At 43.2% G+C, this 15,764-nt stretch overlaps 1 protein-coding gene across 1 annotated transcript in view; it reads right to left on the reverse strand.

Moving 5' to 3' along the window:
• LOC147725264 (uncharacterized) overlaps positions 1 to 15,764 on the reverse strand; it is a 533,626-nt gene that overhangs the window by 42,195 nt on the left and 475,667 nt on the right. The window contains exon 24 of the mRNA XM_086918228.1: positions 6,826 to 6,921. Coding sequence (XP_086774354.1) covers positions 6,826 to 6,921 — 96 coding nt within the window. The remainder of the gene's footprint in view (positions 1 to 6,825; positions 6,922 to 15,764) is intronic.

The raw sequence follows: 15,764 nt of genomic DNA on the forward strand, positions 1-15,764 counted from the left end.
ACTATACTAGACTCTATAATGAGGATCAGGAAACTGATGAGGTATTAATCCTGGAATACTTGGCAAATATAGAAAGCACCATATCTTGCACAAAAAGATAAGGATGAGGCATGCGCTGGCAAGCCTTCTGGCAGGGAAAGCTGCAGGGCCGGATCAGCTGTCAATTGAATTCTATAGAACCTTTTAGGCAGGAATTTTTAAGTACATTCTTGAAACAGTGCAGCAGGCGCAGGAGGGTCAGTCAATTCCTAAATCATGAGTGGGCTCAGAAATTGTAATCATTCTTAAAAAAGGCAAGGCACCGACAGAGGCAGGGTCTTACAGGCCAATCACACTATTAAACGCAGATGCCTAATTCAATTCTAAAGTACTTGCCTCTAGGATCTCAAACGCAGCACAGTTTCATCCCAGGGAGGGGGACAACGGAACACATACGGAGAGTAATTACATTATTCGATGCTACAGAAGTCTCAGGGGACCCAATGTCGGTTATGCTTTTAGACACAGAGAAAGCGTTTGACCGAGTCTCCTGGGACTATCTCTGGTGATCTCTACGTTGGGCTGGCAGAGGGAATAATTTCATACGGGCCATTCAGGTGCTTTACCAAGTTCCAACCGCACGGGTGAGGGTTAATGGGGAATATACGAATACATTGGAAATTAGGCGGGGTACTAGTCAGGGATGTCCATGCTCCCCGCTGATCTTCGCCATGTATTTGCACCCGTTGCTGCATAGATTAATTGGAAATAGGGGAATCGTACCGGTAAAGTCTATGGGGGGTGAAGACAAAATGCTGGCATATGCCGACGATGTTGCTGTTATTTCGTCGGCTCCCATGGAAGTGATAAGGGAAAATGAGAGAGAAGCTGTATTGTTTGGAAGAATAGCTGGTTATTCCCTGAATAAAACAAAAACGCAAATAATTATAAACGACAAGGTCCAGTGCACAGATGGTGGAGTGGTAGACTCAGGGATATACCTGGGACTAGAAATAACTGCAAAGTTAGATAGTGTGGTAGCAAGCAATATTGAACCAATACTTAAAAAAGCAAAAAGAGATCTAGATAGATGGCATAACCTACATTTCTCGTTGGTGGGAAGGGCAAACATAGTAAAAATGATGCTGTTGCCAAAACTATTATACATCTTTCGGGCAATTCCGTTAACATTTGATTTATTTATTTATTTATTTATGGGATTTTTAATGCGCAACTAATACCCAAGGGTGTCTAGGCGCAGTAAGATACTCCAGGATACAGTAATCAGTACACAAACTTATTGGTTGAAGAGCCAAGTCTTCAAGGCCCTACGCAAGCAGATGAGAGTAGGGGAGGTTTTGATATGTGAAGGGAGTGAATTCCACAATCTGGGAGTTGGTACCAGGAATCGTCTGCTACCCCAGGTGGCGGTTCTTGTTCGGGGAACAGATAGTAGACAACTAGCTGCTGATCTTAGGTTCCTTATAGGGGTATATACCTGAAATGCCTCTCTTAGAAACTTCGGGCCAGTATGATGAATGGCCTTATAGGCAATGCATAAGGCTTTAAATTTGATCCTGCTCTCCACTCTTAGCCAATGAAGATGGCGTATAGCTGCCGAGATGGACTGGCGCCTAGGAATATTGAGAAGGATTCTGGCTGCCATATTTTGAACAGATTGGAGCTTGTTCAGAATATATTTATGAGTGTTGAAAAAGAGGGCATTTCCGTAATCCAGCTTGGAAAACACCAAGGTGGTGATTAGGGTTTTTCCAGCTGATGCTGGTAAGTACGGTAGCAGTTTTTTTATCTTTTTCAACGTAAAGAAGGCAGCTAAAACAACCTTATTTACATGATGTTTGAAAGATAGATGTTTATCAAAGATCACTCCAAGATTCCTGACCTTTGCGACTGGGACCGGAGGAGGACCCATCAGAGTAGGCCACCAAGTCGGGGACCATTCTGGAGAGATGTTACCAAAGGTCATAACCTCCGTCTTCTCCGCGTTCAGTTTTAGGCAATTACTATGCATCCATGCTTGTACCTCCAGTATCCCCTCCTGAAACTTAGCTGCCACCATTGGGCCGTTCTTATGCACCGCCAGCATAAGTTGGGTGTCATCAGCGTAGGTAGTTAAACGCATCCCATGAGATTTTATGACCCTTGCCAAGTCTGCGACATAAATGTTAAAGAGCGCAGGACTTAACGAGGATCCTTGGGGGACCCCGCATGGCAGTTCAGAAGTCGGTGAATAATGATTGCCCAATTTAACTGCCTGTTTGCGGTTAGCTAGAAAAGAAGCTATGAGATCTTTGGCCAGATGGTTAATCCCCAGGGCAGCGACACAGTCGACCAAGATGGCATGGTCGACCGTGTCGAAGGCCGCCGAGAGATCCAGCAGAATAAGCACTGCTGCTCCTCCCGAATCCAAGATGTCTCTAATTTCATCGGAGGCCTTTATCAGTGCTGTCTCCGTTCCGTGTCCCCTCCGGAAGCCGAACTGCGTATCATCCAAGAGTTCGTGTTGGTCAATGAACTCTGAGAGCTGCTGGTTCATGATGGCCTCTACGATTTTAGCGGGAAAGGGAAGGCATGCAATGGGTCTGTAGTTGGCCGTAATAGTGGGGTCTAAGGAAGGCTTTTTGAGCAAAGGTTTAACGATAGCCTTCTTCCAGATCTCTGGGTAGACACCTGTTTTGAAGATGGCGTTACAAATAGTGGTGAGCGGCTGAGAAATGGTGTTGTGAAGTTGAATCATTATATCAGGAGGGCATGGATAAAGCGGAGAACCCGATTTGATCTTGGCAGCTAGTATGCTGACCTGATCTTCTGTCACTAGCTTGAAACCAGAAAAGGAAGGATGGGTCACAGCCAAGCGGGAGGATGGATCAGTCCTGACTGCCGCCGGTTGCTGTGGGAAAATTGAATAAATGTCCATTACCTTAGTGGTGAAGAAAGTGGCCAACGAGTTACAGAGTTCCTGAGATTGCTCAATTACAGGTCCAGTGGGTGGGATAGAAAGAGAATTCACCACCTGGAATAACATCCTCGCTGAATTCTGGGCCTGTTCAATTTGACCAGTAAAAAATATATTTTTTTGAGTGGTGATGGCTTTCTTATAGATCGCTAGAGCATCTTTATAAGTTTGCTTAGCGGAGGGACTGTAGTGCTTTCTCCAGCGTCTTTCTAAGCTTCTGCAGTACTGACGCTGGAGACGCAATTCCTCTGTAAACCACTGGGCCGATGGAGTAGCTCTATTTGGGCGATAAGATTTCTCAGGTGCCACCTGATTGGCTGCCTTTAGTAACCAGCCCTGAAAGTTAGTGAACAAGATTTCGGGATCACAAGAGCTCTCCGGGACCGAAGTCCTTAGGAGATTTGAAAGATGTGGAATATCGGCATTTTTCCAAGCTCGTATGCCCAGTGACGACCGGGCTTTGGTCTGGGGGGGGGGGGTTAGATTGTAATGCTCGAATTCTAAAGATAATGGCTTGTTGGTCAGACCATACCAATGGTAGTACTGCTACCAGGTCAATGCCCGGGTTGTTTGTAAACAGACCATCCAGTGTATGCCCAGCTTCATGCGTGGGACCCCTCACCAACTGTTGCATTCCTATTGCTTGCATGTCTGTAATAAGTTGGGCTGTATCCTTATTTTCCATATCTTCCAGCGGAAAATTAAAATCCCCAAGGATTGTGTAATCCAAGGATCCTATTACAGCTTCAGTGATTTCTGCGAGTGCAGCTAAAACTTTTGTTCGAGGACACGGTGGCCTGTAAACCAATGTCCCTTTAAAAGCTTGCTTCTGTGTGAGATTAATAACAAACACGATAGATTCGCAGTTTAGAGTTGGAAATAGGAATATGCTCAAATTTTGTCCGATAAGCATCTTTATGGATGATGGCTAAGCCACCACCTTGCCCAGAAGTTCTATCTTGTCTAGCGATCTAGTGATCAAAAATGGTATGCTGCTCTGGAGCAGATGGTAAACAGGTTCCTTTGGGAGCTCGGGAAAATGAGGCGGGCCCTGAGATACATGACACTCGCTAGAGAGAAAGGTGGTGGGCAGTCCCGGATTTTAAAATGTATCACTGGATGGCAGCTCTTCAATATATGACTGAATTAATCGGGGGGCATCGGAGCAAGTAGGAGAGGTTACGTCGGTGTATGCAGTATTGATGGGGGGGAATAAAAAACATGTTTCTAAAGTACGCCGAATGTAGTTACTACAAGAGGACAAAATTTAAAACTCTGATCGTGCCATATAAGATATGGGCAGCATTCAAAAAGAAATATGGATTGGGAAGATACAATGCCTACACACGATTATCTGATAACAAAGTGCTACCGGCAGAAATATTCGCTGACTCAGTATTTAGAGAGTGGGGTCAGAAGGGAATTCTGAGCATTAAGGATTAGATAGGCGAACAGGGAATGTATACATTTTCGGAGTTACAACAATTTTATGGGGTTGCCACAAAAAGTTTTTATAAATATTTACAAGTGAGGGGTTTCTTGGCCACAAAAAAAGGGGCCCGATGCGATTTAATGAAAATGCGGTGCTGGAATATGTTGAGAAACAAGGAGATTGCACGAGCAAAGGAATTTATTTTGTATTGATAAAAAGTAGGATGGACGATCTAGGGAAACAAGGAGACAAATGGTTAGAGAGATTGGGGGTAGGCAGGAAAACTTTCAGCTCTCATTAGAATTAGGGAGGAATACATTGTGCTGCGCAGCCTTGCAGGCGCAACGCTCTACAAAAATATCTTTTCACTCTATTACACACCAGCAAAAATTGCACAATGGGGAGGTATTTCCGGAATCACATGCCCGCGATGTATTAGTTCAGAAGCAGGGGTGACACACATGTTTGCTACCTGTCCAGTATTGCTCCCCTTACACAAGGAAATAGAAAAAAATTGGGAAATTACGATGGGTATCACTACAGTACTGTCGCCAGCAAGGGTGATCCTGGGAGTGGATGGGCAGTGTGTAGCCAATAACTTTTTGTTTATAGCAATGGCAGTGTTGAGACTCTGCATGGCGACAGCTTGGAAAGATCCGTTACCCCCTACTTTTCATCAATGGCTGGCCAGGCTACTCTCTATATATAACATGGAGAGCGAGATATATGCAAGGAAAGATAAAAGGGGGAGGAAATTAGGTTTAAAAATATGGGAACCCGTGGAAACTTGGAAGAAAAGATAGAATGGTGGGAAGATTGGAAGGTTACTTTTCTTTTTCCCAATAGGTGCCTTGTTTATGCTCTCTATGCTCTTTATGTACTTTCTTAGGTGAAACCTCATTTTCTTTTTCTATTTTCTAAAGGAATTAGATGTTTGTGACTTGTATAGTCTAGTCACAAGAAAGACATCTAGTACATTTCAACCAGTTGACTAATATTTAGAGAGCTGTTGTGTAGTGTAGTTTGGAAAGGTTTAGTATAGTGCTGGTGGTGCCTTACTAATATTGAAGTACATTATTTAGTCCCAAATTCCCAGAGCCACCTATACAGCCAAGTTTGTTTTTTTTAAATTAAACAAACATGATATACTTTTTTTTATAATCAAATTAATTTCTATTTCAAGTTACAGATCCTTATTGAAGTTTGTTATTGTGAATGTATCTAAATGAAAGCTTTCTAATATTATGACATGTACAATAGTACCCTAGGGACCTCATTTAAGACAGACTGTCACACTGCACACAATTTTCTTCTGGACAATGGGTATTCTACAGAGAAGATCTGGATCACCTTTTCAGATTTTCAAGGAAACCATTAAGTATACAAATTAGGTGTTTTGGTGTTTGTGTCTTTAATGTGATGAGCATAAAAATGTGGCAGAATCCAGCAGCAGAGGACATTAGAAGGACCCACTAGTTTTATTCCTTTCATGAGTGTATTTCTATTAATATGTTTAATGAACAATTCAAAAACAGCCATGAACACATTAGTAACTAGCTGTTTTTGAAAATAATTTGTTATGTAAAATGTAATTCTGCCATCTATCTCAGACTCAAAAACTTATTTCCAGGCTATCTTAATTATAAATACACTTTTATTTAGTGTTTCATATCACACTCCTGCCATTTCTTATCACTGGGAATCACATCTGTAAAATTGACCAATTGATTGGGTTTGCTAACTGCAGAACACAGTACTGAACAGGTGAGGGTCATATTTGGAGTTTGGCAGCTGGGATACTCATTAAAATGTGGAGAATTTCTTGTTTTTCTATATGACATGTGCCACAGGCTTAGCCTGAGTGCATTAATGGATTATTGAATCCCTAATATATTAGTAAATAGAGTGCAACTGATAAACTTTCATTGGTCCGAGAAGAGTCTTTACCTGTTTGCAGGCATGCGAGGCACTCAATGGGTCTAACTTTAAGACAGGGACTCTACTGCTGGATCAGAGGATGTATGCCATTAGTTTTACGAGCTGATGTGAAATGTGCCAACAGTGAAACCAAGCCGGATAAAATACTTTAATAATTAGAAGGGTCATATTTTTCGACCTGCCTTTGTGAAAGAACCCACAATAATTCATGTTAGAGACAACTATCACAAGAAGTTTGTTCTTTGGTTTCCACATTGTCTTCCCCATTGATTTGATACAAATTCTGAAGTATTCAAAGCCAAACTTCCCGGTACCGCATGGATAGCATAGTGGAGGCCTTTGTGTCAGTCGTTTCTGAAGTGGATTTGTTCTGTACTCAATAAATAGGGGAATTCACTGCCCAACTCTAGTCGGTAAGTTGATATTTCAATATAGCCTCAACTATTTTAAAACAAAACGGAAATTGGGAACACAAACTTCCTTCTTCTTAGCACCTTACCATTCGTAGCAGCATCCTTTTTCATAGCACTGCTCTTTGGTAGTTTCCTCATAGCATCAAGTGACTCTTCATTTTGGTTCAATGACACATTTGTTTCTGGAAAACACGTTTGATAACATTTACTTAAAAAAATACATTTTGCAATCACAGCCTCATAAGTAAAACTGCATCTACTTTAATTTAATTGTGCTGCTTACTTTTTGGATCTACAAGATCCAAATAAAGTTAATGATGATGATGAAAACTGCAGATTGTCTATCAAAATCCATGAAGTCCTACTCCATTGAAGATATGTTAACATGATTCAGAGATTAAGTAACAGACAATTGATCCACCATTGTGGTTCATTTTCCTTCTCTGCCAAGACAGAGTTGGAATCTCCATCAAAGATAGAGTTGTCCTGCATCAGAAGCTGTTTGTTCACCTAAGCAGATCTAATCACCATAACCAAAGACACCTCAATGGAAAATCCACGAAAGTCGTCCTCTGCCAGTGGATTTTCTTTGCAATTGAAATATCCATGAAAAAAGTGAACATTTAAGTTGCACCTGCAAGTGGGAGTGCACTGCCAATGACTGCATGTCTATTGTGCCTAGCATGCTGGGTGCAGTAGATTATACTAATCCTTAAGTGAAAGTTTATTGCCTTTGTGCAGGAGAGTGCCACAGTAATGACTCCAACAGACGTAGTGGGACATCCATCACTCAGATCAGGCAACTATTATACAACTCCTTTTAGCATCATTTACTCAACAATGACACCATGTGTGAAGCAGCTAGAGTATTTTATGTGGCAGAATATCAGCCACCCGTAACACCACAAATTGACCCGTATTAGCATAGTGAAACTGGTGTACAGTCACTACTGTGAAAAGGGCGCATCATTTGCCAATGCACATTATCTGATATACAAATGGGAATAGATCAACATTATCCTTTTGCATGCATATGCATTGTACATTTTACAGTAATCGTTATTTCAAAAGGTTGAAATTATTCTGGGCCACAACTGTCATGAACTGCGGTCCATGCTCATATTCTTGGTCATACGGTTTTACCTGAAGTGGCAGATCTAGATAATGTATGCATGATGGGGCCTCCTGATGTGAATGTCAGTGATATTCTAGCTCTGTGTGATACCTGTGCTTATGGTACCAGCAGGAACTGGAATCATGGTAGATTTGTTACAAATCCTCGCCACTCAGCGGCAGAATTGAGTCATGCTTTAATTGAGTTAACTCTGTCTATCCACCTGCACTCTATGCGTTGGAGGATAGTGGTTATGTCACCGCCCCTTTCCGGGAGGCTAGCGATTGCTATTACTTGCCATCTAATTTGGTCAGCTGTGTGGTGTTTATCTGTGTAGTGGGCCACCAGAGGTGCATTGGGGACTGATCTACGTATGTGGCTCCCTTACTGGCTAATTATGGCCTTTATAGGTTGTTGGGTCTGGCCTATGTATGCTAGATTGAACGTTCACCAAATGCAGTATATCACGTTACGCTTGTTACAATTGGAAGAACCTTCTAGATGTGTTTTACATTTCCGTGCTCGAACATGGTCGTGTTAAATGTGCAATCACAGCACATGCAATTACAGCATTTGTGATGTCCTTTGATGCTGGGGAGTCCCCATGCGCTTGTGAGGGTGTTGGGAGCCTTCACTTTTGCGTTGGTGGCAGATCTGACCAAATGGTCCTTCAGGTTATTTCCTCGTTTGTATGCAAAGAAGGGAAGTTCAATGGAAGCGTCTATGCGTTTAATGATGCCCCGGTGTTTGGTAATTAGTTTGCGGATTTCATTAGTGTGGTTGCAGAAGGTGGTGACACATACTATTTTTTCTACAATCTTTTTGTCTTTTGTTTTGAGAAGTTCTTCCCTGGGACAGTGCCAGGCCCATTTTAAGGATCTCTTTATTAATCTGTTTGGATAGCCTTTGGATACCAGCTTGAGTCCCAATATTTCTGCTTCTCTCATTTAGTCCTCCTTATCTGTGCAGTTAAGACGGATTCTGAAGAACTGCCCAAATGGAAGGCCGTCTCTCAGTGCCCGTGGGTGTTGGCTGTGGTAGGAAAGTAATGTGTTTCTTTTGGTTGTCTTTCTGTGTAGGGAGGTGTAAAGTGACGCATTGTGATGAGTAATGTTGAGATCTAGAAATGCTATAGATGAGCCATGAGTGGTAGATGTAAAGTTCAGATTAGTTTGCACCGTATTAAGGTGTCTTACAAAATCTTGGAAACTATCAAGTGTCTCTGTCCTAATGACAAATATATCATCGATATATCGCTTCCCGCATTTTATGTTGGTGTAGTATGGATTAGCATGGTTTAGGACATGTTGGTGTTCTACCTGGTCCATGTAAATGTTAGCCAAATTAGGGGCAAAATTTGCCCCCATGCTGGTCCCGGAGCATTGCTCATAGTATTCACCCCCTGAAACAAAATAGTTGCATTGTAGTGCAATTTGTAAGAGATTGATGATAAAGCTGGTTGGTACCTGAGTGGGTTTTGGACGTTTTTCTTGAAGACTTTCTATTGCTTTTATTCTGTCTTCTTGTGGCATCTGCTGTAGGAGAAATAAGCAAAACTTTGATTATTAAATTAATCCATTTCATAATGACAGGTTAGGCGTGACACTCAATTATAAGATCAGACATAATAGCAACAAACCACTGCTCCTTAAACAAGGAATACAATTATATTCTATGAGAATTAGTTAGTATGGATGTAGTGGATGGTCTGGTCAACTTGGCCCTGAGTACTCTAACCCCCAATGTACCTATGATCCAGTTTAAACATTCCCCACCCACTAAGATTCGAGGAACCTGATCAAAAGAGTGGGAGACCAATGGTTTGTCAATTGGGTAATGCCCAAGCTAAAATACAAAATGGACAGAAAGAGACTGTGGCAGGTCACATTTTACAGGTGCAGGAATTGCCATCCTGCTGTGCCCTGACCACCCTGACGGAGGAAGATCCTCACTTCTGTACACTTACTGATTTACTACAACCTATTGGGGTCAGTGTGATTAGTGATGTGGGCGGGCAATCCAATGCACCCATGGACACAGTACAACCTGCTATGACTAATGTGATCAGTGATGAGGGGAGGCAATCCCTGGTACTTCTGGAGCCTGCTTAGCAAATGAGGCTTCATTCTTACAATTTAGCAGGGACAAAGTTTAAGTTTTCATGCCAGGCTTCGGGGAAGTTTGTCCACAATTATGACATATGCCTTGTCCAGGAGACATGGGCTACTTTTAAAATGTACAGAGTAGGGTTTACTAATTATAGTGTTGAAGCAGCACCGTAACCTAAGGGACGCCATGATGGGGGTCTACTCGATTGGACTGAAACTCATTTGAGTGTTAACATTAAAAAGTATGTTACGAATTCTAATCATTTATTAGTCTTCAATATCAAGGGTGGTTCTAGTAATAGATCTGTGCTCTTGGTCAACATTTATAATAGATTTCCCTCCCAGCATCATGACTCCCATACAACACTGGATGTTGATGAGTTCTTGGAAAGGGAAGGGGCCTCTAAGAAATTGCTGGGCAGGCTGTGGGGATGAGCGCTGCGGCACCGTTCGAGCGAGCGATCGTTGCCGCGTGGTTATGGCAACCGCTTACAGGTCTGCTAGCGCTCACATGTCTTGTGACCGCGTCATCTGCAGTGCTTGCGGATTACGTTATGTATGCTGTGTGAACCCGTGTTGGCAGAGTAATCATTATGTGCTTGTGTGTAAGGGTACAGTTACAATGTGAGCAAAAGGATCGGCAGTATCCATTTCGTTAAGTGACAATGCTCATTTGTCAGTACAGATGCTCGTACTGTTGGGAATTAGAGCATCCTATCTTATCATGTTAATTTCCATTACACTGTGTTTATTGACCTGTATTAGCATAGTGAAACTGGTGTATAGTTACTACTGTGAAAAGGGCACATCATTTGCCAATGCACCTTATCTGATATACAATTGGGAATAGATCAACTTTATCATTTCGCATGCATATGCATTGTACACTTTACAGTAATCGTTATTTTAAAAGGTTGAAATTGGTCTGGGCCACAACTGTCATGAATTGCGGTCCATGCTCACATTCTTGGTCATACGGTTTTACCTGAAGTGACAGATCTAGATAATGTATGCATGCAGGGGTCTCCTGATTTGAATGCCAGTGATGTTCTAGCTCTGTTTGATACCTGTGCTTATGGTACCAGCAGGAACTGGAATCATGGTAGATTTGTTACAAATCCTCGCCACTCAGCGGCAGAATTGAGTCCTGCTTCAATTGAGTTAACTCTGTCTATCCACCTGTACTCTTTGCGTTGGAGGATAGTGGTTATGTCACCACCCCTTTCCGTGAGGCTGGCGATGGCTATTACATGCCATCTAATTTGGTCAGCTGTGTGGTGTTTATCTGTGTAGTGGCCCACCAGAGGTGCATTGCGGACTGATCTACGTATGTGGCTCCTGTGCTGGCTAATTCTGGCCTTTATAGGTTGTTGGGTCTGGCCTATGTATGCTTGATTGCACGGGCACCAAATGCAGTATATCACGTTACGCTTGTTACAATTGGAAGAACCTTCTATGGTGTGTTTAACATTTCCGTGCTCGAACCTGGTCGTGTTAAAGGTGAGATCACAGCACACGTAATTACCGCATTTTCGATGTCCTTTGATGCTGGTGAGTCCCCATGCGCTTGTGAGGGTGTTGGGAGCCTTCACTTTTGCGTTGGTGGCAGATCTGACCAAATGGTCCTTCAGCTTTTTTTCTCGTTTGTATGCAAAGAGGGGAAGTTCAATGGAAGTGTCTATGCTTTTATTGATGTCCCAGTGTTTGGTAATTAGTTTGCGGATTTGATTAGTGTGGTTGCAGAAGGTGGTGACGCATACTATGTTTTCTACACTCTTTTTGTCTTTTGTTTTGAGAAGTTTGTCCCTGGGAGAGTGCCAGGCATGATTTAAGGATCTCTTTATTAATCTGTTCGGATAGCCACTGGATACCAGCTTGAGTCTCCATATTTTTGCTTTTCTAATTTAGTCCTCCTTATGTGTGCAGTTATGACAGATTCTGAGGAACTGCCCAAATGGAAAGCCGTCTCTCAGTGCCCGTGGGTGTTGGCTGCGGTAGGAAAGCAATGTGTTTCTTTCGGTTGTCTTTCTGTGTAGGGAGGTGTAAAATGACCTATTGTGATGAGTAATGTTGAGATCTAGAAATGCTATAGATGAGTCATGAGTGGTAGATGTGACGTTCAGATTAGTTTGCACCGTATAAAGGTGTCTAACAAAATCTTGGAAACTATCATGTGTCCCCGTCCAAATGACAAATATATCGTCGATATATCGCTTCCAGCATTTTATGTTGGAGTAGTATGGATTAGCATGGTTTAGGACATGTTGGTGTTCTACCTGGTCCATGTAAATGTTAGCCAGATTAGGGGCAAAAATTGCCCCCATGCTGGTCCCGGAGCATTGCTCATAGTATTCACCCCCTGAAAGAAAATAGTTGCATTGTAGTGCAATGCGTAAGAGATTGATGATAAAGCTGGTTGGTACCTGAGTGGGTTTTGGACTTTTTTCTAGAATACTTTCTATTGCTTTTATTCTGTCTTCTTGTGGCATCTTCTGCAGGAGAAATAGGCAAAACTTTGATTAATAAATGAATCCATTTCATAATGACAGGTTAGGCAATGACACTCAATTATAAGATCAGACATAATAGCAACAAACTACTGCTCCTTAAACAAGAAATATAATCATATCTTATTAGAATTAGTTAGTATGGATGTAGTGGATGGTCTGGTCAACTGCGTACTCTACCGACCAATGTACCTATGATCCAGTTTAAACATTTCCCACCCACTAAGGTTCAAGGTACCTGATCTAAAGAGTGGAAGACCAATGGTTTGTCAATTGGGTAATACCCATGCTAAAATACAAAATGGACAGACAGAGACTGTGGCAGGTCACATTTGACAGGTGCAGGAATTGCCATCCTGCTGTGCCCTGACCACCCTGACGGAGGAAGATCCTCACTTCTGTACACTTACTGATTTACTACAACCTATTGGGGTCAGTGTGGTTAGTGATGTGGACGGGCAATCCAATGCACCCATGGACACAGTACAACCTGCTATGACTAATGTGATCAGTGATGAGGGGAGGCAATCCCTGGTACTTCTGGAGCCTGCTTAGAAAATGAGGCTTCCGTCTTGGAATTTAGCAGGGCTAAAGTTTAAGTTTTCATGCGAGGCTTGGGGGAAGTTTGTCCACAATTATGACATATGCCTCGTCCAGGAGACATGGGCTACTTATAAAATGTACAGAGTTGGTTTTACTAATTATAGTGTCGAAGCAGCACCGTAACCTAAGGGACGCCCTGCTGGGGGTCTACTCGATTGGACTGAAACTCATTTGAGTGTTAACATTAAAAAGTATGATACAAATTCTAATCATTTATTAGTCTTGAATATCAAGGGTGGTACTAGTAATAGATCTGTGCTCTTGGTCAACATGTATAATATATTTCCCTCCCAGCCTCATGACTCCCATACAACACTGGACATTGATAAGTTCTTGGAAAGGGAAGGGGCCTCTCAGAATGTAGTGAATGCAGGGGATAGTACAGTTAATTTTCTAACCCCTCAAGGCAACCATGACTGTCACTGGTTAAGACGATGCTGAATGGGGTATCCAGTCTTTGATACAAGAAAGGCCTGGAAAGAATGTGAGGGCAGTAGTTCAGGTTGCTTCTCTCACTCATAAGTATGGTGTATGGGCCGGTAATGGACGCCCTATGTCTGATCAAGAACCTAGACATACATATTAAAGGTCCAATTGTAAAAATAGGATTGATTATATTATGCTTAATGTACTCCTCCGGTGAAAGCTACTGGATATGTGGGTTACTGAGAGACCTGACAGCGATCATAATGCCCTAAAATTAAAATTGTCTGATGTGTTTATTTCCACAAAATCCCTCCCTGAAGGTTGTTTGCTAAATCCAATGATTCTTAGAAACGACAGAAGGAGGGTTAAATGGCACGTGATTGAAAAGAGTGCTGACGCTCAAGCACTAATCTACAATATTGAAGCTCATTCATTGGTGGTCGTGAGTACTTGTTGAATCGAAAGGCAACCCATTCTGGATATATTTATGAATCTACAGGGACAGATTAAGAAGGTTTTTTATAAGAAAGGGAGGGGCAAGGGAATGGGTGGCAACACGAATGAGTGGTGTGATGAGTGTGACAAGGCAGCAAGACTAGAATGTAGGGGGCTATTAAAGCAGGCTCAAAGAGTACGGTAGGCACAAAAAGAACATTTGGGAAAATGCTTCAAATTGAGGGAAAAGGAAATGACTAAGCAACATCCAGTTTCACCGGAGGATGGGACCGGGATGGAAGGAGTGCCGCCTCCAGCCGCGATCTAGCCCCGCCGTTAAACAGGATTGTTTCACGCTCCACTGGCTCGTGAGGACAGCGTGCTGAGAGGAGCGACGGCAAAGAAGCTGCGGCACCGCGAACCAGGCGGACACCGCGATCGACTTCACTGGTTGGTCCCGGGATGAACAGTAGCTCTCCCGCCCCTGATGCTGGTTGCTGGTCCTGTTAGGCTTCCTCCCCTTGCCCTTACTGGGGCTGTTTTGTGTTACCGGCTAAAGGATGGGGATGAGCCTCTTCCCCCCCCTCCCGTCTTCCTTTTTTTGCCGGAGCGGCCATTTTGTGCTGCTGCGGACGTCCAGCGATCTTTGTACTGTGGGACTTAGCTGGCCTTTTGATGCCATCTGCTGGAGGATCCGTTTCCCCCTCCACACCCCCCGCTGACGCCCCCCCTGGGGTGAATTTTTGGTGATGTTGCACTAAATATATGGCTGGCTTCGGGCGGGCACTGCCGGTTGGAGTTTCTTCAAGAAAGTGAGGTTCCATGAAGTGTCGAGGTATTGGATTGATACCCCTCCTGGTTACACGGCAAGATGGTGTTCGGCTAATTGATGGTGTTCTGGGGTCTCTGGATGCCGCTGTTGCCCGTTCCCACACAGCTAAATAGGGGTGTTGCTCGTCCTTACTGCTGTTGATCCTGTAGTGCCCGTGTCCAGAGTGGCTGGTGGTGGAGTTCCTTCTGACTGGTTCAAAGCTTACCCCTGACTGTCTGTCACATATTGGATTATGGAGAGAGTGAAGGACACTGGAGCATGGGGGCCAAAGACTGTCCAATCTAAGAAGCTCAACTGATACAATGTCACAAAGGATATGTCTAAGGGTAGGTTGTCGGAGGAATCTGCAAATGGGGCACCAATTGGGGACGAAGTTGAACTCTCTTTCAAGGATGTCATGGACGCTATATCGGGGGTCAGGACCTCGCTTGAACACAAGATGGATTCCATGGTAATAGACATTAACCTGATTCGTGCAGATATGGGGAAGCTGAATGAAAAAGTGAAATAGGTTGAGCTTACCACCTCCAGACTCGTGGAGGATGTCTCCCAATTGCAGAGGGAAGTTGGAATACTGCATGATTCACTAGGGGTGTTTGATCTTAAGGTTGATGACTACAAAGGCTGCCTCTGCCTCAACAACCTGCGTATCCTGGTTGTCCCTGAGAGGTCGGAGGGGCAGAACCCGGACCTATTTGTCGAGGAACTTATCCTCAAGCATCTACAGCCAAAGGGTCTCAGTAAGTTTTTTGTTATCGAAGAGGTGCATAGGGTGTCCGGCGGCCCTCCCGTGTGCTCCCCTGTGGCCCATGTTGGCCAGAATCCTCAACTTCTGAGACAGAGATGCTATTCTTCAATGCTCGAGAGCCGGCGCTCCTGTCAAATATGAGAACTTTACTATTGCTTTCTTCACTGAATAAACGCAGAGAGTGCAGAAACAGCGAAAATCCTTTTTGTTGGCGAAGCATGATCTGCGTTAGAGAGTACTCTTTGTTGTTTT

This window comes from Lissotriton vulgaris, chromosome 4_1, assembly GCF_964263255.1.
Source record: "Lissotriton vulgaris chromosome 4_1, aLisVul1.2, whole genome shotgun sequence".
Lineage (NCBI taxonomy): Eukaryota > Metazoa > Chordata > Amphibia > Caudata > Salamandridae > Lissotriton > Lissotriton vulgaris.